General features: G+C 43.2%; 3 protein-coding genes and 3 non-coding genes across 6 annotated transcripts in view; 2 read left to right on the top strand and 4 right to left on the bottom strand.

Annotated features, from left to right (window-relative positions):
• Positions 1–41: 41 nt before the first annotated feature.
• Positions 42–3242, top strand: LOC135346095 (DNA-binding protein P3A2-like). The gene is made up of 3 exons (XM_064543594.1): positions 42–1417; positions 1768–2013; positions 2439–3242. The coding sequence occupies exons 1-3, from the start codon at positions 119–121 to the stop codon at positions 3066–3068; spliced, it is 2175 nt and encodes a 724-aa protein (XP_064399664.1). The 5' UTR covers positions 42–118; the 3' UTR covers positions 3069–3242.
• Positions 3243–4055: 813 nt separating this feature from the next.
• Positions 4056–17442, bottom strand: LOC135346092 (lysine-specific demethylase 5B-B-like). The gene is made up of 26 exons (XM_064543590.1): positions 17115–17442; positions 16818–16895; positions 16651–16710; positions 15890–15952; positions 15403–15471; positions 14649–14753; positions 14080–14229; positions 13545–13689; positions 12802–13184; positions 12400–12573; positions 12091–12210; positions 11758–11820; positions 11333–11604; positions 10740–10902; positions 10280–10399; positions 9786–9980; positions 9183–9297; positions 8813–9004; positions 8011–8261; positions 7470–7619; positions 7104–7312; positions 6711–6849; positions 6347–6526; positions 5406–6111; positions 5062–5276; positions 4056–4810 (listed from the first exon to the last, which is right to left on the bottom strand). Exons 1-26 carry the CDS (start codon positions 17250–17252, stop codon positions 4292–4294), a joined length of 4974 nt encoding a protein of 1657 aa, XP_064399660.1. The 5' UTR covers positions 17253–17442; the 3' UTR covers positions 4056–4291.
• On the bottom strand, positions 4892–4974 carry LOC135347163 (small nucleolar RNA SNORD96 family). The gene has a single exon (XR_010398298.1). It is a non-coding gene; the product is annotated as a small nucleolar RNA SNORD96 family (small nucleolar RNA).
• Positions 6973–7055, bottom strand: LOC135347169 (small nucleolar RNA SNORD96 family). The gene has a single exon (XR_010398303.1). It is a non-coding gene; the product is annotated as a small nucleolar RNA SNORD96 family (small nucleolar RNA).
• On the bottom strand, positions 7705–7787 carry LOC135347170 (small nucleolar RNA SNORD96 family). The gene has a single exon (XR_010398304.1). It is a non-coding gene; the product is annotated as a small nucleolar RNA SNORD96 family (small nucleolar RNA).
• Positions 17443–17471: 29 nt separating the features above from the next.
• LOC135346093 (nibrin-like) overlaps positions 17472–23421 on the top strand; it is a 7712-nt gene continuing 1762 nt past the window's right edge. Inside the window, exons 1-11 of the mRNA XM_064543591.1 lie at positions 17472–17631; positions 17761–17811; positions 17873–17949; positions 18338–18480; positions 18985–19070; positions 19288–19361; positions 19656–19877; positions 20035–20216; positions 21179–21270; positions 21745–23255; positions 23338–23421. The exon at positions 23338–23421 is cut by the window's right edge and continues 42 nt beyond it. Coding sequence (XP_064399661.1) covers positions 17601–17631; positions 17761–17811; positions 17873–17949; positions 18338–18480; positions 18985–19070; positions 19288–19361; positions 19656–19877; positions 20035–20216; positions 21179–21270; positions 21745–23255; positions 23338–23421 — 2553 coding nt within the window. The 5' untranslated portion in view covers positions 17472–17600. The remainder of the gene's footprint in view (positions 17632–17760; positions 17812–17872; positions 17950–18337; positions 18481–18984; positions 19071–19287; positions 19362–19655; positions 19878–20034; positions 20217–21178; positions 21271–21744; positions 23256–23337) is intronic.

Below are 23421 nucleotides of genomic sequence, written 5' to 3'. Positions count from 1 at the left end.
AAATGATTACAGATAATTATTGGATCACGAGACACATTCTGCACATGCTCAAGAGGAGCCATTTTTCCACCCCTTTTCATGCTCAAGCTTTTGAACTACTGCGCACACACCAAACCTCATGGACCAAGTCTCAAGTACACTTGGAATTCCTGGAGAGTTCTCTACACAAGTCAGTAGTGGAATACCCGTGGAAATTGTTGACCCAGAAAATCAAAATGTTGGTCGGCAAAATGTTTCAACTGAAGACATGGACATTAGCATTGACTCAGAACAGAAATTGGACAGTACACATCTCTCCATGGTCTCACAAACTGCCTTGAACATTTCCTCACTTAGTTCCTCACCTGCTGTGAGGTCCACGCTTCAATCGTCGGCTACTCCATTGAAATTGGCCGCCAGTGGCTTAAGAGTCCATTCGTCGACACAGTCTACCCTCGACACATTGTCCAATACTGATGCTTTGGAGATCTCTGCGGATGCCATTCCTACTCTCGGTGATAACTTGGGAATCGATACCAGTAGTACTAGCCTTTCAATGAGCACACCTCGACAGATGATTGGAAAATTTGGAATCCGACTCAGTCCGAATTCAATGCTTAACGATCCATCACCGACAAGCTCTGAAGATGAATTCGATTCGACCGATTTGCTCAACCAGAATTTAATGCAGCATGCACAAGACGAAGTGACGCAGAGACTTGCCCAAGCTGGGCCCATTGGAGTAGCTGCAGCAGCTGCTATTTTATCAAGCAGGAAAAGAAAACGTGCTCACAGTTTTGAAACGAATCCATCGGTTCGAAAACGACATTGCTCCAAACTCACAAAAAAACTCAAAGAGACTATTGAAGAACTAACCTCCCGTGTTGGTCTACAAGCCTGTATAGTGACGTTCCGTCCTGGCAGGCCCGAATCGAAACAAGACGCCCTCTTCAAAGTGTACGGGGCAGCCCCTCTAAGTACGATCATTAATGACCTACAACCAACCATTGTTTCCCAGATGAACACCACCCTTCACACGCAGACCCCGCAAACTATCCACGCCAAAACTTCAGGCGAACCACTCCACGAACTACCCTCCCTCGTCTTTGATGGGATCCCTACTCCAGTTCACAAAATGACTCAGGCTCAATTGCGAACCTTCATTCCAGTTATGTTAAAATCCTCCACAGGCCGAGGCAAGCCGGGATGGGGCAAAGATGCTGTTAAACCCGCATGGTGGCCAGTTGAAGTTCCCTGGGCGAATGTTCGAAGCGATATTCGAGTAGATGCTCAAAAGAAAGCTTTGTCGTGGACTGATGCTCTTCGTAGGATCGTTCTCTCGTGTTACCTACACCATGGACGTATTGATCTACTGCCTGAGTTCACTGTGGAACATTTGCAACAGCTGCTGTCCCCTGAGGCTGCTCAGCAACTACAGGTGAGTGGTGTGCAGTATGTGTATGTGTTGGCTGCAAGCTGTGTGTTGATAATTGGCGAGGTTTACTGAATTGGGGGTGGTGTAACCTTTATATTAGTACGTGTATTTGTTAAATGCCATGTCTGTGAATAGCGATGTAGATCGAATATTGATATATCCAGAAATAGTGTGATTTTACAGCGCATGTGCGTGCTACCCTTAACTTCCTAGTGTGGTACTTTCCAAAAATAATAATGGCTTCCTTTTCGGCTTCGTGTATGTATAACAATGTGAAAGCTAGCCATGTACATTCTTCATTTTCAGCTACAGGCAAAACGTTTAAATCATGTCAACTTTTTTTAATTCCTCAGCAACACCTTGAGACTCTTCAACAGCAGCAACAACAAACCCCCGAAGGTGCTGATATCCTTACGGCTGGCGGGCCTGTTGCCGTGGGAACGAGTCCGATTGATGTAGAGTCCGGAACTCCACAAATGGCGGCGAGCACCAGTCAACAGGTGTTTACCGTCGACACTGGAATGGGTAATTGTGACTCTTCGGGGATGCCCACTCTAGCTGATGCCAGCCTGGCAGAGACTGCCTCTCGACTACAACAGGTACATGTACGTAGCTGTCAATACCACGGCAATTGTTCTACCCCTGTGTAAAGTGTACAAAGTAATGTGCAAGGATTTACAGTTTACAGTGGGACATTTTTCAGCTTAATTTTTTACAGACAATAAATTGTGTTCATGGACTTCAGGTTAGGATGCTTCCCCCAGTGTTCCTAGCCTCTAAGCTTACTGTAGTTTCTTCCACTATTAATATTGAAATCTTAGATTTCCGATGTACCTACATGTAACTGTGGGATACTTGGCCGGCTAGCCACATGACTGCAAATGCTTGATCTCTTTTATTCTGTGACAGTTGTAGATTGGCACGATCAGTGTATTTTTCACATTGTAGTTGTCTGTATAATAGGCAACTGTGTATGTTTTGGGTGGCTACCTAGGTTACCCTCTCTACCCCTCCCACCATACAGGTTGCTGATGAGACTGGCGAGGTGCAGTACGCTACTCAGACAGTCACAGTCACCGATCGTGATGCCAAAGCTCTCGGACAACCTGTCGGCTCTACCACAACCGTCCTCCTTACTGCCTACCCCGGGGGACACAATGGAAACAACGCCACACACGCAGAGGAAGGTGTTTTGGCTAATCCCCAAGACCCGACAGCTAGTGGCTCATTTTTAACCACGCAAGCTACTCCCGGAGCTGGTAACCCACCGAATATTCAAGTGGTTTACAGCGCATCTGGCGTGGACGGTGCTATCTCCACCCCACAGACCAACTCTGAATCCTTCCCGACATCGACTGCTGATTCGAACGTTACAAACGCCGCTATGCAAGTGTCAGCTGCTAACGAATATCTCACGGCAGCGGCAAGTCAAGAACTACTGGAGGCTACTTCGAATATCAGCACGATTCCCAATCGAGGCGATGATGGATCCACGGACTTGGCAGCACAGTTGATAAACCAATACACTGCTGGCGTTGTTGCAAGTGATACGGGATTCGGGAATAAGAGAGGAAGTGAACAAAATCTAATTGGCTCTACTTCTGCTGAGCTTGCACCTTTGGAGGGAGATGGTGCTAAAACGTCAGAAACGTGAAAATGTGGACTTCATTACAACACATGGACATTAGCTATGACTAGTAGAAAATTGTAGTGCATAGTACATACATTTTTGTTATTTGTACAGTACAATAGTTGTTTCTTTACTGCCTTGTTATTCATGGATACATTATGGGCTACTTTTAATTTAATTAAGATGAGTCATCAATAATTTTATTGACTGATGGGCGTCTAACATTCATTATCACTATGGTAACAAGCAAATTAATTACAGTGTTGTAGTGCTAAGAGTCTCTAGTGAACCAGACGCAGGCCGGCTGGGCGATTAATTAGGAAGAAGCTTCCACGCTTCATACTTCATAATCTTCATCCTACAGGCCAGTGTTTATAATAGCCTATGACGGTGAGAAGATAGCAGCAGGAGCCATGCCCGTGGTAAGTAGGTGCATGCTTGCACGAATATAATTTTGGGCAATTGACTGAACTGCAAAAATAAATATACAGGTGTTTGCATCTACTATGCATAATAATACCGCTACGTACATGTGTACAGTATTCATTTTTGCTTGGTTTTATATCAGTATTTTTACTCGTACTCCTACACTATAAACTTGCAACCTTCCATTCCCACAGTGCAGTAACCACCACACCTTGTAACACACGTACACACACACAGCCAGCAAAAAAGAAAGGTGCCGGTAAGAAGAAAGGAAAGGGTAAAAAGAAAGGAAAATCTAAAGGGAAAAAAAAGTCGAAAACAGACAAGCCGACTCCAGTAGTTGCCGACCCTCTGAGTTACGTTGCTATGATGAACGCTTATTATATTTCCCACGGACCAGTACAGTTCCTCGAGTTCAGAGGATACAATTGGGAAGGTGCCAGCAAAGGAAAGAAGAAAAAGAAAGGAGGCAAAAAAAAGAAATAGACAGTTCAATTAATTTTAACGTCAGATGCCCAAACTAAACATGTTCGTCTCATGCACAATGTACTGTATTTTTCTATACCCACGATTGATAAATTGTACTCAGAATTATATCACTTTCTTAATTATTTTCCAGGATTTTGGAAGCAATAAAATAATATTGTCCAATTGAGAAGACGTACACAATAAGTAATTGTGACAGTTATAAAAGGTAATAAGGAGCGACAATAATTAGAGTGATTTCAAAGATTAAACGTAATGATCGAGTGAGAATATAGACAGATGTGGAATTAAGTTTTCTGGCGAGTACACATGACAGACACACATAATTGTAATATTCAAGTCTTTGAATTTGATAGAGTGTTTTGGAGTGCTCGTTGTAGTTCCAGCATACCCCTTCGTTTCCCAGGGCTAGTAGTAACGCTGATGCTATTTTGAAGTGTCGATTTCAGAATGGATCCACTCTTGCAAGTGATACAACAATAGCTCTCGATCTTTTCAGCCACTTCTTTTGTGACTCCCACGCATAGGCAGTGAAACCATCCCTGACAAGAATCACACTGCACCCACGATATTTCCTCGGCCACCGGCTGTCGACATTTTGTAGCGGAACATTCACCTTCTTCCTCCTCGACATCCTCACTGCACTCGAGACCATCGTTAGAGCTAGCACTGCCTGCAGACTGGGCTCTGGATTTTCTGATAGATTTAGGATTGTTTTTTGGTGGTTTTCGTCTCAATTTCTTGATCCCTGGTGGTTTAGCATCTGAGGAGGTGGTGCTGCTCGTACTGAGGGCTGGAGAGAGTTCTTTTCTCTTTCGACGTCTTCGCTTGTCTTGTTCCTCTGCCGCAGATGGCTACAGGAGGGGACAAATTATTACATTAATGTACATTGTCACTGGAAAACGTAGTAGCTTTGGGTATTTATAGCCCAACTGAGAGGTCAGTTTGTCAGAGGTAGTATCAACATGGTGCTCTTTCAGTCCCGAAAGATGGTAATTAAAATTTTCCTCATTCCTCTCAATACCTATACACTATAACATGCACAGTACACAATTATGTGAGGACACTAATAACGAGAACACATGTAGTTGGACAAAACCTGTACCTCAATTTCCATGTTTCCTTTCTTCTGAAATGCAGACAGCAAGTGAGCGTCTTGTTGCAGGAGTTGCCACAGTTGCTGCACCTCATCCATATTGACTTCCAACAAGTCTCCCTCCATGAGTAGCGTGTCTAGGGTGGAACGTTTAACTGAGTTCAGACCGGCATACTTGGCTGTTAGTCTCTCCAGCTCAGTCTCGTAGTGGATCAGGACAGAGCCTGGAGTGGTGGAATAAAAGGGGTATACTCTTACCAATTAAACGGATTTCTAATCTTTTGTTAAACACATTATCTGATAATTAAAGAGCATTCCAATAATAGCTACATGTATAGTAGGTGTACACTCACCTGCTGAGCTGGCCAATTGTTGTGCCTGGATGCTATCAGTAGGTCCTGTCTGCTCAGACTTCGCTTCATTCCTCCATTTACAAATATGCCCTTTGATCTCTTGAATTCGTTTCTGCTGTGTCCTTGAAGCCTCGATTGACATTGTTATATTCGCAATGCTCTGTCTAGCCCTCTTTTGCCAAGCAATAGCTCTCTCTGCAAGGCACTGAAGAGCTATACCTTCTGTGAATGCAACAGGCACTTTTTGTAGTGCAATAAGCAGCGAGACGATTGTATCCAGTCGAGGTCTGCGTGTACGTTGACAGTACGAGCACAAGAATCGTGTCCACTTGCTCTCCGTGCCTTGCCTGCCTTTTGGTAGTCGTAGACACGTGCCGTGGTACCATTCATGACAAAGTTCACACTGGAGCATATAGCCAGACTCTGGTTTTTGACAGAAACAATATACAACGGGTGGCGCACTCGATTTCCCCCCTTTTGTAGCTTCGTCCTGCTCCATTTTTTGGGTATTTTCGTTCCGAACTTCTATGATAAACGTTTTTTCCATGTCTTCGATTTCGTGGATCTTGCTAATCTCTTTCTCACGGTCCCCCAGCACATCAGTTAGTGGGTTGTCACAATCGGTAAACTCCGTCTCTACTCTTTTTCTGATACCCTTGTTCACGTGTCGGAGGGAGCAACTAGCCTTGTTTCGAGGGAGTAAAACCTGCAGGGAAATAGTGAGCCAGTGATGATCTAACGCACAACGTTAGTATGTACATTGTTCATACAGTACATGTATTGAGGTCAGTTTGTCAGAGGTATCTCAACATGTGCTCTTTCAGTCCCGAAAGATGGTATATACAAATTTTCCTCATTCCTCTCATATCTAGCATTTAGTACTCGGGTATTACACCAAGAGTACACACATACGCATCATACACTGTACATAGTCTCCACACCTCAAGCAGTGATTGTGGGGAGCCTTTCTTTACGAACGCTCTGGAGGCTCTATCGAACCACGTCTTGGCGGCATTGTAACATGACTCTAGCTGTGGTATTGGTTCCAGTTTGACCGGTAGGGAGCGACCGATCTCCAGTAGAGCCTTCAGGATGTTGTACTGTGGGTGACCATCGCACTCCTGGGATGGGGAATGTACATATACAGTCATTACAGCCAGAAAATAAAAGATGGCTACATGTACCGTACGTATATAATATAGAGTACAAGGGAGGGGGGGGGGGGTTTAGCACAAACACACCTACAGTAACTAACATAAGACAGAGATGACACTGTACATTGTATGCACACATACACACACTCACCACTAAGTTCCTAGCTTCTGCACCCCAGTTGTCAGCTTTGATGAGGGCTTCACTGATGGTGTTCTTTACTTGGAGCACAACTGGGATGGTATCGGCTTCCTCAAGTAGAGAGGTGAAGTACTCCACTGGACGAGGAGGTCTGGGGAAGGGGGGGGGGGGGGGAACAGATGTTTCAATTATACAATCTCAAATCCACAATCTTAGCAGGGTACAGTGTAAAGTATACGTACTGATGATGCAGTACATCATGTGACTATAAGTTAGAGGTCAGTTTGTCAGAGGTAGTCTCAACATGTGCTCTTTCAGTCCCGAAAGATGGTAATTACAAATTTTCCTCATTCCTCTCAATCCATACACACACTCTCTCATAAATGTAGCACCCCCAACACCCACTTTTGCTTGAGTGCCTCCTTGGCCTTATGGTCCCAGTCCAGGGCAGTAGCTAACAGCCCCCTGACTCTAGCTAGAGTGGCCTCTACAGAGGCTGAACCACGAGAGAGATTGGAGCCCAGTTTGACCATAGTCTTGAGTGTGTCGATAGTGAGTCTGTCCCCCTCCAGTCGAGTAATGGTCTCGCTCATCCAAGTGCTTTGTTGCAGAGCCTGTGGAGGGAGAGGGAGGGGTAACACTACATGTATGTACATACTATAACACAGTGGAGACTACTATTGTATATATAATCAGGTCACCTCTAAAATACAGTCAGGTGCTGATGGCCCTGTAAGTTTATACATACATGTTTCTTATACGTATACTCACCACTTTGAGAGCTTTGATCTCAGGCACAAACACTTCAAAGGTTTCTCCTCTCTTGATCAGCTCTTCTAAATAGGCTGAGTCAGGAGTGGTCTCATCCACCAGTGCCGACCCTGCCTCACGTTGGTAGGCCTCAATATCTGCCAGCTTAGCCTGGAAGAAGGGGCAGCAAAAGAACAATGGGGTCACTGTATACACATAGCAAGGTAATTTTGTATGAAACTACTGGTTTAGTTTGAGAGGTCAGTTTGTCAGAGGTAGTCTCAACATGTGCTCTTTCAGTCCCGAAAGATGGTAATTACAAAATTTCCTCATTCCTCTCAATGCACATACACTGTACATATATTGTAGCATCAAATACGAAGTGTAATCTAGCCCAGGATGCTTACTTTACTACCACATTCAACTTGCACCTACGTGTTCACTTACTGTGTAAACAGTAACTAAACACCCATAGCAAAGAGCTGTACTTATACCTATACACAGTGCACATAGCAATCCAACACCCAAATAAAAATACTTTCACAGCCCCACACACACTCACCCTGAGAGCGTTGGCCTGTGGCAGATGACAAGGCAATGCTTGCACCTCCTGTAGGAAGCTCTTCAGTCCACCCACGTCCACCATCTTTCCCCCAGCTCCTTTCCCTCTAAGCCGACCACTCACAATCTGTGCAGCTGTGTCAATGCACTTCTGAACATCTTGTAGCGTGACTGTGAGTTCATCATAGATCTCGCTGCTTGTGAAGCCTCGACTAGTGGCCTCAGCTAACAAGTCCTTCAACACTTGGAGCTCTGGAGGAGGGAAATAAAGGTTTTATGAGCAATGCATATACATGCACATCCAGTACAATAACACAGGTAGTTACAGAAAGGTATATAGTACACGTACAACACATGTCATACGTGGAGGTTTACACTCGCTCTCCAATTTACACGCGAAAATACCACACATTCTTTTATGGCATTATGGTGCAATAGTTTTTCTAGGCGGTTGATTTGTACCTTGGTGGTACAGCACATGTTCAGCAGAGGAGGATAGTCAGCATCAATTAAAACCTGATTCCGAGGATTTAATTGCATTATAATTATCTATTTTTTCTTTGTTACCTCTAACCACAGTGAAATTTCCAAAGGGTTGGAGGTACTAAAGAAAGACGATCAGAATGCAATTAAAATGTCCACTGGAAGCATAATTGACCTTGGCTATCTTCCTCTGATCTTCAGGGTTTAAACCAAAGCCATTTTTGGGGGTTTTGTACGTGTTCAAGCAAACACACGCAAACTATACATACTATTAAACAGTCAACATGCAATACACTGAATGCACACACACACACACTCACCAGTCTTGCTGCTGTCAGGAGAGTCCAGGACAGCCTCCACCCTGTCCACCCACGAGGTGTACGCAGCTGCCTGTGCCGCCAGTGAGGAGAGCATGCCCTCCAACTCAGGGAGGGTGTAGCGATACTTGATCACCTTTTGAGAGGGTGGACACTCGCATAGCCTCTCAAAGTGACGGGGACAAGCCAGCTTCCCTGCAGTATAGGAGGTATAGAGTACCATGAGTACAGATCGACCTTTGACACAAGTGTGCTGCTAGTAACTGTAAAAATGAAGCCACAATCTATCGCAAAATCACAATGTTTTATTAACAAACAAGCACAGCTTACTTGCTACCAGGTAGCGGTATAAAGTCAACCAACTTGTACTCACGTTGCTGACAGAAGCACTTGACAGCCGAGAGGAAGCAGTAGGTGTTGCATACTGAGCACTGTCTGTCCTCATCCTTCACAATCTCAAATAGCTCCCGTTGTTCACGAGTATAGCCCTACAAAGACAGAGAAAAGGGTTCTTCATAAAAATGGAGCTGGCACATTGTGCCATGTGACTGAAATGCAGTACTGAGCATGCTCAGAAGCAACCACACCACAGGTCACAGTCACACATGCCACATTGCCATCTACACACAATAGTGTAAATTGTTGAGTAGATCACATTGATAGACATTCCTAAGAGGAGATCAGATTAGACCAGAGGAGGTACAGACACGACACAGAGTTCCTCGATTAGGCTTGGTCACATCCAAAATTCAACAGTAAAGTCATTGTTGCATGTGATCAATTTTAGCCTGTACACGTGTCGTACTTCCTCTGAGATGAGACTACCCAAAAAATGCATTTCAACTGGTCAGAGATCTTTTCACTACACATATAAAGTAATAGACCTCTCACTATAATTATGGGCTACAGAATGCATTATTAAGCTTGAGGCACAATCAGTAATCTGCTACAGTTAACGATATCTACAACGACTCACCTTGCTAGCAAGGCACTCCCTAAGGTCCATCTCTTTCTTGACCATAAAAGCAGCGTCCTTACAAGTAGGGGCCAGGAGACAAAGGTCAAGGTTCGATGCAGTGGCCATCATTTTACAGATAAGTTCATCGTGTGAGAACACTGGAGTTCTATTGAAAGATTGGTAGTGGTCTATACTGGCACGTCCCATAGAGATCTGATGAGGAGGAACCACATTTAATAAAATCGAATCGTACGACTAGCCTGTACTGGAAGCATTTAAATGGTAATTAGGCAATGCTGAGCCTATAGGCCACTAGTGACAGAGAGCCACTAACACGGCTATATCTGTACAGGCAAGTACAATGGTGAAAACAAATAACCAAACATACGAACTATAAGAGTTTCTTTTAGATTTTGCATACAAGTGGGTGAAACGTTGGGTTCCTAATGTACTTTTGCTCAAGCGGGTGAACAATCACTCGCCAACCCATGACACTCTCTACTCTTACACACCCAGTCAGCTAGAGAGAAGTTGACAGCCTCAGCAAAGTTGAAGCCCTGGTTGAACCCGGCGTGATAGGCCCTGGGGAAGGTCACCACAAACTCTCCTGCACATTGGTCCGTCCTCACCACCTACACACACACACACACAGAGCATAATTACACGATTAGACCTTGCGTTGATGTGCATGAGGGCAGTATTATGTATATGTGCTATGAAATCCACTGGGATATAAACAGAAGTATTATTTAAATGAGAGGTCAGTTTGTCATAGGTAGTATCAACATGTGCTCTTTTCAGTCCCGAAAGATGGTAATTACAAGTTCTCCTCATTCCTCTCAATCCATATACAGCATCATTTATTAATACAAAACACACTGCATATATTATAATGTGTATAACAAACTTATTAATCTTGACTAGTCTATTTCTATTTACAGAGTACATACATGTAGCCCCAATCCAACTCACTGGTATTCCATTCTTCATGAGCACATTGGGTGAGAGGGTAGTGACCAGATCGTGCATGAGGTCAGGATGGTTCTCAAACAACTCTGGAGCTTGTTCCTTCATTGTGGCCTCAAGAGACTCAGCGTAAGCACTAGGCACACCGTACCACGTCTTGGGCTCTCCCCTGAGATCGTGAGGACATGGACAGTTATACTGTACACTGTACATGGCAGTATTGTATATATCATATCAGGAGTGCATGAATATCAAAAGAGGTCAAAGAAAGAATTAATACTATCATCTTTATGATCAGGCAGGATAACTGATAGTGGTCACCCTCTGGCAGACTAATAGTACGTAGTTGTAATAAACAGGTGCTGCTAACATCAGCCTAGCACACACTCAGGTCAAAAACACACCATGTTGGCTGCATTATGTATACATTTGTAACAGTGTACGTATTACATGGACACACTATACAATTGTACTGTCTGTAAACATGTAAAGTGAAAACAGCAATGTACACACAATAATGTGTACATTGAAAGGTGGTGTCTCACAAACTAGCTCAATTGAAATTACAAACTTTCAAGTAATGGTGTACCAGCCCTCACCAATGCAGGTAGTTGATGGAGTAACTCCAATGGTCCTCAATATGCCAGCAGAAGCACGAGAAACACATCCCCACATATGCCCAGGGAACTTTCATACCAGAGATATCGGCATCGATGTATTTGAGTACACATCCGTCAGCATTGGGTATTCGATTCAGATTCCACAAGGAGTTGGCATACTTTGCTTGTTCTGGTCCGGACACTGTAGTCTCCCATGGGAAACCACTGCCCACCTTGCTAGTATGTAGATCAGCACCATACTCAACAACAACCTGTGTGTTTGTGTGTGAAGACATAACATGTGACAAAGGTAAACTACAATACACAGGACAAGTTTCACTCACTGCAGTACTATAAAGCTGTGACTTAACGGCATAATTATTCAGTAGCATACTTTTAATGAGCACACCCTTCTTGCAACACACCTCATCCTCAATAGAGCTAACCAGCCTCCAAAACTCCCTCTCCACAGCGGAGTAGGGTACATCCTGTAGTGAATATGGACAAGGTGTTATACACAATACCTGTGTTGTGTACATGTATGCCCAGTTTGTGTTTTTTAGTTTGATGATTCTTTACCATCGATTTGAGTTTTCTAATTTAACTACCCTTTACCAGACAAAAAAACATGGAAAAGGTCATCCATAATAAAAACATTATTTTGCTAGAGAAAATAAACAGGTAAAGGGTCATCATAATTAAAACTAAAAGAGGGCAGTGTTGCTAACAACGTACACTAGCAGCACTGGGCTACTTACGTGTGGTGATCTCCCAAAGTAGTCTTGTTTGAATGAGTTGGCCATCTCCCCAAATGTTCTCAGTGTGTACTGCTTCTCAGCCTGTTCAAAACCAAACGCATCCTGCGGCTTGTTGCACTCCTACAAAGGGGACAGTAGCATGTTACAAATGATAACCTACATGTATATGCATAAATAAATTGATAAAGGTTGTAACAGTTTGGAGACCTACATAGCCATGATCATGACCCAAGCAGAATTACGTACACACATTGTACAAAATCATAAATCATTGTGGACTTGTATTTAAGGAGTGGCTCTCTCCCTCACCTCGGCCACGCAGCAGGGACAGCGCCAATCTCCCGGGGGCAGGATACTGAGTGGAGGCTCTAGACAAAACATGTGATAACTGATCTCACATCCATCACACAGTAACAGCTCATCGTCACAGTCTCCACTCCCACACACCACGCACTTGACAGCATCAATGGGATCGTCCCTCAACTGTAAATAGGAAAATAGAAAGTGTTGTGCCAAGTTCAAACTGGTATGAAATACAGCACACCGTGACATACTGTGACAGAATTGTTAGAGAGTGAAATTAATTGTATATTTTCTCAACAACGATTCCGAAGTACAGGTGTACATGTATACACATGCTTGTACACTAAACAAGCAGGCTAAAATGAAAAAACTAACAACAAACAATCACTCAGAGTACTAGCTGCGTACCTCAGGTCGACACCGGAACACACGCTCTCTCCTACTAGTCAACTCTGGCTCCTTCTCGACCTTTGAACTCTCAACAAAAGCCGGAACAGATTGATCTTCAGGTACAGGTACAGGTACAGGTACATAACCACCCTCAGATTGCATTCCAGATTCTAACCCCGGTTCCACTTTAACATTGACCGTTCCTGTGTAATCAGCTGTAGGTGCACAGCCGTCATGTTCCATTTCAGTTCCATTTGGAATGGAATCGGGAGAGCTAATGTTCCTCATGGAGGGCGGGTCAGTACGAGCCGACATGTACCGTTGAGATGGTACAAGGGGTGGATGGGTCCGGGCTGATGTGCAGTCGCTGGTTACAATCGGCTCAGACTTGACAATCAGTGCTGTAGAGAACAATACACAGTACATGTGATACAACTCTTCTCACTTCACTTGAAATGCAAATCTTAGTATAGAGAGGGAAAAATCAGCTAGTGTACACTACTCTACAGCATTTTTCTTAAAAATAATATTAATTTCGAGTGAGGGTTGTGCATCAATGATTGATTACCCAACACATATGAAGTCACTAGACTACCAAAAATTCATATTTATGCTTCAATCACGTGATACCAATATTCATTAGCTGAAACCTGGCATGTTTAGGCTACCTCCTAGCAACATACATGTACAGAAGCACTTTAAAGTATAAATGTATGGTAGAGTTTGAATCATCCCTCACACACACACGCACGCACACTCACTGCACTGTGGCTCTCTTTGTTTGCTGACTCGACGATAATTGTCCTGTTTGACTGGAGCAAACGAGTTCTTAGGCCCTGGGGCAGTGAAGGCTAACTTCTTGAATTCTGGGTTAGTCATGTCCAACTCCACTGCATCTACTGGGTCCTGTAGCAATAGGGGAAGGTGATTTGGTACAGCCTAGTCAAGGATGTTCCCGGTTGGTACATGTACTACCCCACCTTTAGGCAAAAATAACCACCTTTACGCCTAGTATACCACATAACAGAGGCAAATGTGAGTGTGTTGAATTTGAGATTATGGTTGTACATGTATAATAATTATAGTATATAAGTCGACTTAGACAAATAATGTATCTAGACTTGCAATGACCTGTACATTGTTGGCTTCATACAGTACGTGTACAGTGAAACCTGTCTATTTCAGTCACAACCATTAACGAGGCCTGCCAAGACAAGTTCCCAGGCCGAACTACTTCTATTGAATACGTGAGCAAATGGTCCTGGTACTAGAGCTGGGACATGACTCCAACCTCACCTCAGCAGATGATCTCGTCCTTCTTCTCTTCTGTCTCAGTTTATACTTGACACTGTTAGCGCTGCTTCTCTGTGGGACGGGGCTCTGCACCTGGTGGACCTCCTCACCACCACCACTACCAGTACCACCACCAACAGAAGAGTCTGTCTCCTGGAGCAGATACAGTGGGAGCAAGTTGTACATGTGCATATACTGACTGGAGAACAGTGACATTATTTACTTGTGTACACATGCAGTCAATACACCTACAGCTACGTAAGCAACATGTAAATTTAAACTGTATTGTAGTCACCCTCTATAATTAACGAAGTCATAGCATAATTATGTTCTACATTAGTATGTCATTCATGTACATGAACCTGTCTATGCAGTCACCGTATAAAGCAGGTCACCCTCTATGAAGCAGCCCGGTTAATGGACCCCAAAGTCTACAAGGCATGTGTTTGGACCTGTGTTAGCAGGCCACCTCCTTGTACTAGCCACTGCTGGTCTACACAGGGGTGACCACTATAGACAGGTTTCACTGTACAACCTAGACTACACAGTACATGATCTGATAGTTTCCCTACCTCCTGAAGCTTGTTGTTCTTGATCTCAAATAGTTCGTAGGGGTAGAGATAACGCTCGTAGTTGGCCTTGAGTGAACCAGACACAGTCACATAACAGTAGGAGAGCTAGAGGGTGGAGGACATTGATGCTATAGTGCATGATAACATAATTATACATGTAGTGTGCGTGTAAACATGGTACCACATAATCACGATACGTAAATAAAGTGATGTGCCCAGAAATTTTGATGTGGGTCATCTTCAATACGTAATCTAAATTTAATACGCACATTTGCCTATTGTTATAGTAAACTAGGCCTAACAGGTGGGTTTGTTTTATTTAGAGGTAGTTTGTGCTAACCCCCAGCGACCAGTGTGGGCACATCCCTGTAGTTGTGTGCTCGCAAGCATACACCATTGTACTTGGGTCATAATTATTAGTGTGTGTTGGCATGACTTGTGGGCCTTAGTAATGGATGAATAGCTACATGATTGATGGTTAGGAGACCAAAGGAATCTTGTTAGCAGGTTGCAGTCACTAGGACACTACAACCACGATATTCATACGGTACATGGAGGCTACAAAATACAAGCAAGAAATCTTCCAATTGAGTGGAGCTACTGTGTTGCACAAGAGAATTCAACTTTCAGAATCAATAATAAACGTACTCTGATGATAATTATAGTCACAAACCAAGCTAATAAGGAGTGCAGGATTATTACTCGTGTGTGTGTGTGTGTGTGTGTGTGTGTGTGTGTGTGTGTGTGTGCTCACCTCTTTAGCGACAGAGGCCCATTTCCTCAGTCTGCACACCTCAGCATAGCCACCCATGCTAGTCACAACCTGGAAACACAAACCACAACAATGCAATGAAACAACACAAGACTGACACTCGTCATGAGACTGTGTACACAAATCAAAACTTTCAAATTCCATTCCATTGGGTAACGCCAAATTTAAGGGAATCCTCATTCGAATAACACAATCATGATCATAATGGTGACTCAAGGGTGACCAAATGTTGGCTACACGGACATACAAGCACATAATATGCATGATTGCAGACAGAGTAAATAGACTATAGGGGACTGCATTAGGACTGTGTCCTCACATCCATGTGGGAGTGGCTGTATATATACACCTCTGTACTGCTCATTCTTGTTGAATTCCAAGAATGTGCATAATACTAGAATGATCGAATAGTACAGGGCTTATGTGATGTCAAGATTGATGTAGTTATGATCCAACACACTGTTCTGACCTTGAACAGTCCATGGAGGTCCAGAGGATGTCTGTCAACATTGGGTATCTTGAAGACAATACCCTGTATGCAACACAATAGCACAAGTTTAGCGTTTAATTAGCACAGGGAAATTAATTATATTCATCAGCAACCCACATAGGGGCAACTTAATGAATCACATTACTGTAACACCTTTAGGTTTCAAATTTCAAAACTTTGAAACCATGCACACACACACATTCAGTTGGTTTGTACATGTACTGAAGAGTAAACATAAACAGTTTGATATAATGATAAACTGATTAGTGAGTCAATAGTGACCAGTTTCCACCCCCTTTTCATTAATCTCATCAAGACAATAACTTATCTATAGCCCATTTGTGTGGTGCAATACATTGTATGTACAGTGAAGTATGTCAACTGTGGTCACCCTCCATAATACAGCGGGCCCCAAAGTCTCCATAGCATGCATTAATTGTACCACCTCTCTAACAGCCAAGGCTGGGTGACTGTAAAAAAACTTACAAAAACCTAAATTCATTCAGGCTATCAGAGGTTATCAGAGGTTATCAGAGGTTATCATGACAGCTAAAGATGGCAAATGTGGTAAACAGATGATTGCTCAACAATAAAATTTAATTGTGTGAATGTTATCAGAAGGTCATATGACACTAGAGATCAGCAACCACAATAATGTAACCACAATGAATTTAAACTTAAACACAGCAATAGCCACTATATACACTTAAACAGTGCCACAACACTTAACTGCCTCTTACCTGAAGTTCCCAAAACTTTGCAAGGTTTTCAAGGAAGTTCAATTTGACTCGAGTTTTAGCCTATAAAACAAAGTAAGCAATATTCAGTAGCAGATTACTACAGCACAAAGGATGTACACAAAAACACTAAATACTAAATCTACTACTATAATTACTACAAGATTTACCTCCAACTCGTTAAGTGGTTGTATCCGCGGAGTGAACGTGAATGTCTCAACATCAACAGCAAAGGGAGGTTTCCAACCCTGGATGGCAAAAATGGGGGCAACAAATTGAACAAAATCAACAATACGTTTACAATAGGTATAAACACATACCCAATAGCATTTTAAGCTCATAGTATACAGAAATAGAGTATCATGTTACTCAGAACAACCCAAATTACAAAGGATTAGTATTTAAATTGATTTTATAATCTGTACAAAATGTTGTGTATTTAGGTGACCTCAATATTAAAGCCTCACCGCAGGAGGTCGTATCTTGCATATACCCGTGTTCACAACGACAGGCCATATCTTAGAAATGTATACAACAGGGTCTTTAAACTCTTCCAAAGTCGGTTGAAAAACAGGGGCCTCGGGTGGAGGTATAAATTCTTCCATTTCGTCAGCTTTCGTAAGCTTGGGATCTAATTTCCACCAAGAAATGTCTTCAGTAATAGTTCATGCACACTTTACTGCTCGCAGTTGCACATTAGAGGTCTTTATGATTGAGAAAAGCTCAAAAATATATCATTCTTTACATTCGCCATTATTTTTCTTACATAACCTCATTGGGTGTCAAGAAGCAACCAGTGCGCATGCCCCGAGGATAAACAGAGAGAAAGTGGGCGGAGTCGCTAGACATGTGGTAGAGATTTGTAATCTGTAGCTCTAGCTCTGCCCTCTGAGCTCTGCCTTTGAATTTGCTGTACGGTTTCAACTCTGTTCTTTTATAGCTCAAGCTCTATCATGTGGTATCTGGAAAACGAGAGAGATGCTAGTAAGCTGATTATATCGAGCTCAAATAAGCCATGTGCATGAAACTGAATTGTGTGTGTACATGTACTATGTACTATATATACCATAGCTAGGTTGACACCCTTGTAAGTGCTTGTGCTTGTCCCTGCAGGCTTCAAGCTGTCCCTACCAGTAGGACGAGAACTGATTGTCGGAAGAAAAGGTGCGTGCACATAGTTTATGGTACTATTCACTGAGTCGTGCATTCGTCTCTTTAATGATAGATTGTGATGTGCTCATTCCAAATGACAAGTCAATCAGTAGAAAACATGCTCTCATTCGTGTGGACAACCGGACAAGGGTATGATTAGCTCTAGCTAAGGTCTGGCTTGTAGCGATACAACCTTTTGTAATGATATTTGTCAGCCAAGTCACCCCCTCTGTAATACAGCCAGATTAATTTGGGGCCCAAAGTAGTCTCCATAGTATGCATGTCTTTAGACCTGTGTATTGTGGTCCTCCTATAATCAGGTCACTCTTTTCTAATACAGCCAAGTTAATGGGTCACTGGATCTGGCTTGTAGCTTTAGGACCTCTTGTAAGGGGAAATCCCTAGCTGTGTACTTCTTTTACAGCATTTTGTAAAAAGGGAAATCCTAAGCTTAGGGTTGGCTTGTATGCTGGTAATTTGCTACTTAATATTATTGTGCACGTAGTCTCAATCCAAGACTCTCTCTCTCTTTTTACAGTCGAGTCCGCTGTTTCTAACAGACTGTGAATCCAAGTTTGGTACCCACCTGGGGAAAAGGAAGCTGTCACCGGGGGAACAGGTGCAGCTGTGCGGGGGAGAGGAGATAAAGTTCGGACAGGGGCCCACCTCTGGAAACCTCAGGTGAGGAGGAGTGGTTTGTGAGGTATTTCAGTGAAACTTGTCTATTGTGTCTACCCTATGATTTTCAAATTGCACGGTGAGAAGATGTTCTGATATGCAAGCACTTTTAAACAGCATGCACTTTTAAACAGGCAACCTTCCAAAGTCTTTCTAACATGTGTTTCAATTTTATTAGCAGGCCACCCTCTGTATTACAGCCGGCCCTAAAATGTCCATAGTTACTGTATCGCTACACACATGTATGTGTTTTGAACTGTGTTTAACTTAGCGGGTCACCTTTTATTACACGATCTGCCCAAGAGCGACCACTATAGACAGGATTTACTTTACATGTACTTCTGTATTGCTGACAATAGTCTTTATATGACGTGCTTTTGTGATCCTTCTCGGTACATGCATGTACATATAATATTATACGCTCCATTAATTTATAGACTAGTGCAGACCATTGCAACCTTTGATCTATACTTACATGTAGCTCTGATGTCTCTTTCTCACACGCAGGATTGTGTTTGAACCGTTTGTGTTGTGCTGTTCCAGCATGCCTTCAGCTGAGAAGAGGGAAGTCAGTCAACTGGTCAAGGAGTTAGGTGAATCACTAAACTATAGCCTTAACTTCTACTTGGGAGGACCAAAGAGAAGAATATTTGTTAGTCTTGAACAGTTGCACACTGCAAACCTGCCTGACATATGTACATTGCTATGGATAGTCTGGAGAGAGTGAGCTCTGCTGTATTTCATACTGTGTACTAGTTTAGTATGCACAACGATGTATGTGATATATATTTGTTTCTCGCTTACTCGCAGGTGGTCGCATGTCTGGAAATTGGACTACCGAGTGCAGCCATCTCGTCATGTCTTCCCTAACTGTCACTGTCAAGGTGATTCTTTTTAGGCTAGAATCACGGTAGTCAGGATTGTTATAAATAATGGTACACCAGCTCTAATTTCCATGCCCACAGGCCTTTCACAATAGGGCAAGATCAATACAGTGAACCCTACGTACATGTATCTATACATGTAGCTGTCGCCCTTGGGCAGACCAACAGTAGCTGTAGAGATGGCCTGCTAACACAGGTCAAAACTCATGCCATTAACCTGGCTGTATTATAGTGGGTGACCGTGAGATTAAGTTTCACTGTACAGCACTGTATCTCCTGTTTCCCTCCGTACAGGTGGTGTGTGCCCTAGCATCGTGCAGGCCCATCATAACTATAGCCTGGTTGAGGGATGCTGTAGCAAGTTGCCGTGATAACAAGGCTCTGCCGAAACCCACCAAGTACATGCCCACTGTGGTGGACGAGGAAGTGAGGAAATCTGACACTTGTTTCAGTCCCAACTTCAAGAGGAGGACATTGTTCCAGGACAGAGTGTTCTATTTCTTCAATCAAAGTCAGGTACATAATGTGCTGTTGCTACATGTATGAAGCAAGTGTTGATACTGGATGCTAATTTAGGAATCCCCACACCACACACACACACACACACACACACACACACACACACACACACACACACTTACCCACACACACACACACACACACACACACACAGATGGCCAGTCTTCAGGTGTGTCTAAGTGCAGCAGGTGCTCAGTGTAAGCTCATCAACAAGCCTCGCTCTGTTCCCGTGGAGACACTGGTTGTCAAGGAGTCTATTGTCGTGGGTCTCAAAGACGACTTGGGTAGCTCCGATGAGATAGAGTGGGCGGAGGAAGTTAATGACTTCCTTGTCAGGTACAAAATCTACATGTACCATCGACGTACGTGTAGATCCATGTGTACTATAGGCGCTGGAAATGGCCTATATGCATCCTGTACAGCTAGTACTAAGTATAATTACTAGGGCATACGTATACATATACGCAGGCGCCTCGCGGGAAGCTCTGTATGTTTGATAATAATAGCTAAATGAAAAGTGAAGAAAATACATGTAACTGTAGGATCAGACATGCAGTCGACTTGTCCTGTTGGAAGTGTGATGTGTAGTGTTAGGTCTAGTATCAGATCCACGTTTGTTGTGAGCTTATAAAACATTATTATTATACATTGTACTTTTACTTTCTCTCTGTACAGTAGGAACTAGATTCTACACTAAAATAAAAATGTCATGCCAGGCATGACACTGCCAGTTCAGTATAGATCTACTTTGTGATTACAGATACCTCTAATATAATGACCTTGCTGATCTGCCTGCAGTCGCCTAGCTGGCTCTTCTGTCTCTCCCTTGTGTTTGATGCACAGACATCAGCTGTATAGAGACAGCTAGCCTATGTGATCTGAGCAGAGAAGTTGCACTGGCTCAGTTGCAGAGTTGTAATTGTAGTACGAGGTGGCCACGCCCATCTAGGCAAGTGCATCATTTGCTTCTTTATTGCCTTATAGCGCCCCCGGGGGGAGCCCAACCCACATCCGTGACAGACATATTATATATAATTATATCTACGTGGGCCAGAATCAGGTAGCAAGATTATTCGCCTCGCTTCCCGCTCGGCAATTACATGTTTTTTTTTTAGCGCAGACTTAATTTAGCGTTAATTCCAAATTCATTAAAATTCACATTTTCCTTGTAAGAGAAAAATGCTGATCGTAATTGTACTTGGAGAATGGCCAACTTAATCAAATCTATTTGCTTTTTCAGTTATAAATACATGTAGTTACTTAGCCTTGTGACTAACGTCTGTTTACTCCCCCTTCAGTCGAGATATGAGGAGCATTGCCGAGCCTGAGGTGGGGTTTGCTCTCCTGCACATCTCCATAGAAACCTACTGTAACCCCAAGAGCAAAGAGGGTACGTGAACCTAACTGTATGTGGGTTCAAAGTGTAGATCTGTTGTACAAATGTACCTCGTAGTTCTGGTTAGTTTGGAAACTTCTTACGTATAGTATAATACTGTATTGTACAGCTTCATGGTTGTCTCTCCCATGATTTGACATGCTAAACTTGTTGATCGAGCTTGTCTCCCGTATCTAATATCTTCAACAGACTGGGCATTGATAACCAGGTTCCCATGGCAGCCTAGTCCCAGCAGGTCAATTTTTCTTTTATGAAATGCTAGTTCGAAAAATTTACTATAATTATACCTTATACCGGGTAAATTTGGCGCCAAATTAATTTTAGGATAACTTGGCGAATCAATTGTCTTTTTTGCCAAATTTACACGGTAGGCTAGATCTCATAGTACATGTCTACTACATGTACATGTGTATATACAAATTCAATGTACAAGATGCATGTACATGTCATTTGTATTATTTTGTACAGGTGGATCGACGGCCACTATTTCCATGGCTCCGCCTTCCCTATCGCAAATGGTCCAAACTCAGAGCATACAGTCACAAGCCGGACCTGCCCCCTCACAGGCCCGCCCACCCCACAGCCTCACACCATCACAAATTAAGCCCACCCCCTCACAATCCATCCTTGCTCCAAACACATGCAGTTCGCTGAGCACCCAGCAATCAAGCAATTCAACGCAAACCAAAATGGCCGATGGAAATCAATCAAAAACTAGTAGAATTTCAGAGACGCCACCTCACCCTAAGTGTTCTAACGAAGGTCAAAGTGCAGCCAAAATTAATAATAGTATTCCGGACAAATCTCAGAGGTCAAGAAGTGATGTCATCCCTAAAACAATGACCAACCAGAAGTTAACAGATTTCATTAAACCAACGCAACCAGTGTTGACACGAACCACTCAAGCCAAAAATAACTCTAAGAAGATCAGAATAGAACGTAAAATAATGTACGAAGATACAAACGATGATGAAGAAGTTGTTGATAATTCACAATCTGATTCTCAGGAAACTAATTCCAAAACTAATTCTTCAAAAAAACTTCCTGGTCTAAGCCTTAAGAGAAACACACCAACTAAGAAATCCCGTATCCACTATCAGAGTCAAGAAGATGTCCTGTCAGAGTCCGTCAAATCCAACCAATCAGCTCAAGACTTGTGCGTACTCGGCCCAAGCTTAGACTCTAATGAAAAGAAAGACCCGGGCAAAAGCCAGTCATCCCAGAACGTTAGTGTGCTCGCTCTGAACTCTTTGACCCCTGGCTCAACTCAAAGGAAGAGGTCTGATAGTAACGCACTCCCTGGGGCTAGTCTAATGAATGAGCTGTTTCAAGGAAGAGGGAGGAAAAAACGTAAAGTAGACGATGTTTGCGATGAATCGATTGACGAGAGTCAACCAAAAAAGTCACGAAAAGAATCACTAAGCACAGCACCTCGAGACGATCGTGATGGTGAAAATATTGATGGCAAACGAAATTCAATTTTAATCAACGATTCTCCCCCTAAATTGAAGTGTCTAGACAATGATGAACATACAAACCAGTTAGAGGTTGACAAGGTTGACAGCGAATCTGAAGTGCGGAGCAAGCTACCTAGTCGAGCTTCGAACACACAACTCACACCAAGACCACTGGCTACCTCCACACAAGCAGCGGGACGCAAAACACCTGCGAAAAAAATCATCAAAGTCTCTCCAATAGCCAGCACCACTTCTTTCCTTAGTACTCGAAAACGGCGAAAAATTGAAACTGAATCTGAAATGTCGACTATTCCAGCACTGTCTTTTAGTGAAGCTGCCGACCAGAATGCGTCTCTATTTGCTGATACTCAGGCTGCATTGACGGGGAAGGATTGGCTCACACCGTTTACCAAACTGGCGACTTCTGAGAAAGCGCCCGCCCCGACTAGTATCTTCACTACCACGGGCAAGAGGTCAAAGGTCAACCCTAGGACGGAAGCTGATGCGCTTTGGAAGGAAGAGGTGAGCGTGTGTGTACCAAGTCCTGTGCTTAATTAGTAGCTCTATACATGTAATTAATTCATTTGTCGTGACAATGCTACAGGGTGTTGGTGGTGAAGGGGAAAACCCCCTGGGGACTCAGTACGAGGACCCCTCACAAAGCAAGAAGTACAAGCCAGTGCTGTCG

This window comes from Halichondria panicea, chromosome 13, assembly GCF_963675165.1.
Source record: "Halichondria panicea chromosome 13, odHalPani1.1, whole genome shotgun sequence".
In the NCBI taxonomy this organism is placed as follows: domain Eukaryota; kingdom Metazoa; phylum Porifera; class Demospongiae; order Suberitida; family Halichondriidae; genus Halichondria; species Halichondria panicea.
Note: the sequence above shows the minus strand (reverse complement) of the source record. Positions and strands in the feature narration are given on the sequence as shown.

Coding starts and splice junctions, on each gene's coding strand:
- LOC135346095 (XM_064543594.1), top strand. CDS start 119: ATGGACCAAGTCTCAAGTACACTTGGAATTCCTGGAGAGTTCTCTACA. Junction 1,418..1,767: donor AGGCTGCTCAGCAACTACAG/GTGAGTGGTGTG, acceptor TTAATTCCTCAG/CAACACCTTGAGACTCTTCA. Junction 2,014..2,438: donor CTGCCTCTCGACTACAACAG/GTACATGTACGT, acceptor CCCACCATACAG/GTTGCTGATGAGACTGGCGA.
- LOC135346092 (XM_064543590.1), bottom strand. CDS start 17,252: ATGGAAGAATTTATACCTCCACCCGAGGCCCCTGTTTTTCAACCGACT. Junction 10,903..11,332: donor TCCATCAACTACCTGCATTG/GTGAGGGCTGGT, acceptor TCACGATCTCAG/GGGAGAGCCCAAGACGTGGT. Junction 6,850..7,103: donor AAGGAGGCACTCAAGCAAAA/GTGGGTGTTGGG, acceptor CCCCTTCCCCAG/ACCTCCTCGTCCAGTGGAGT.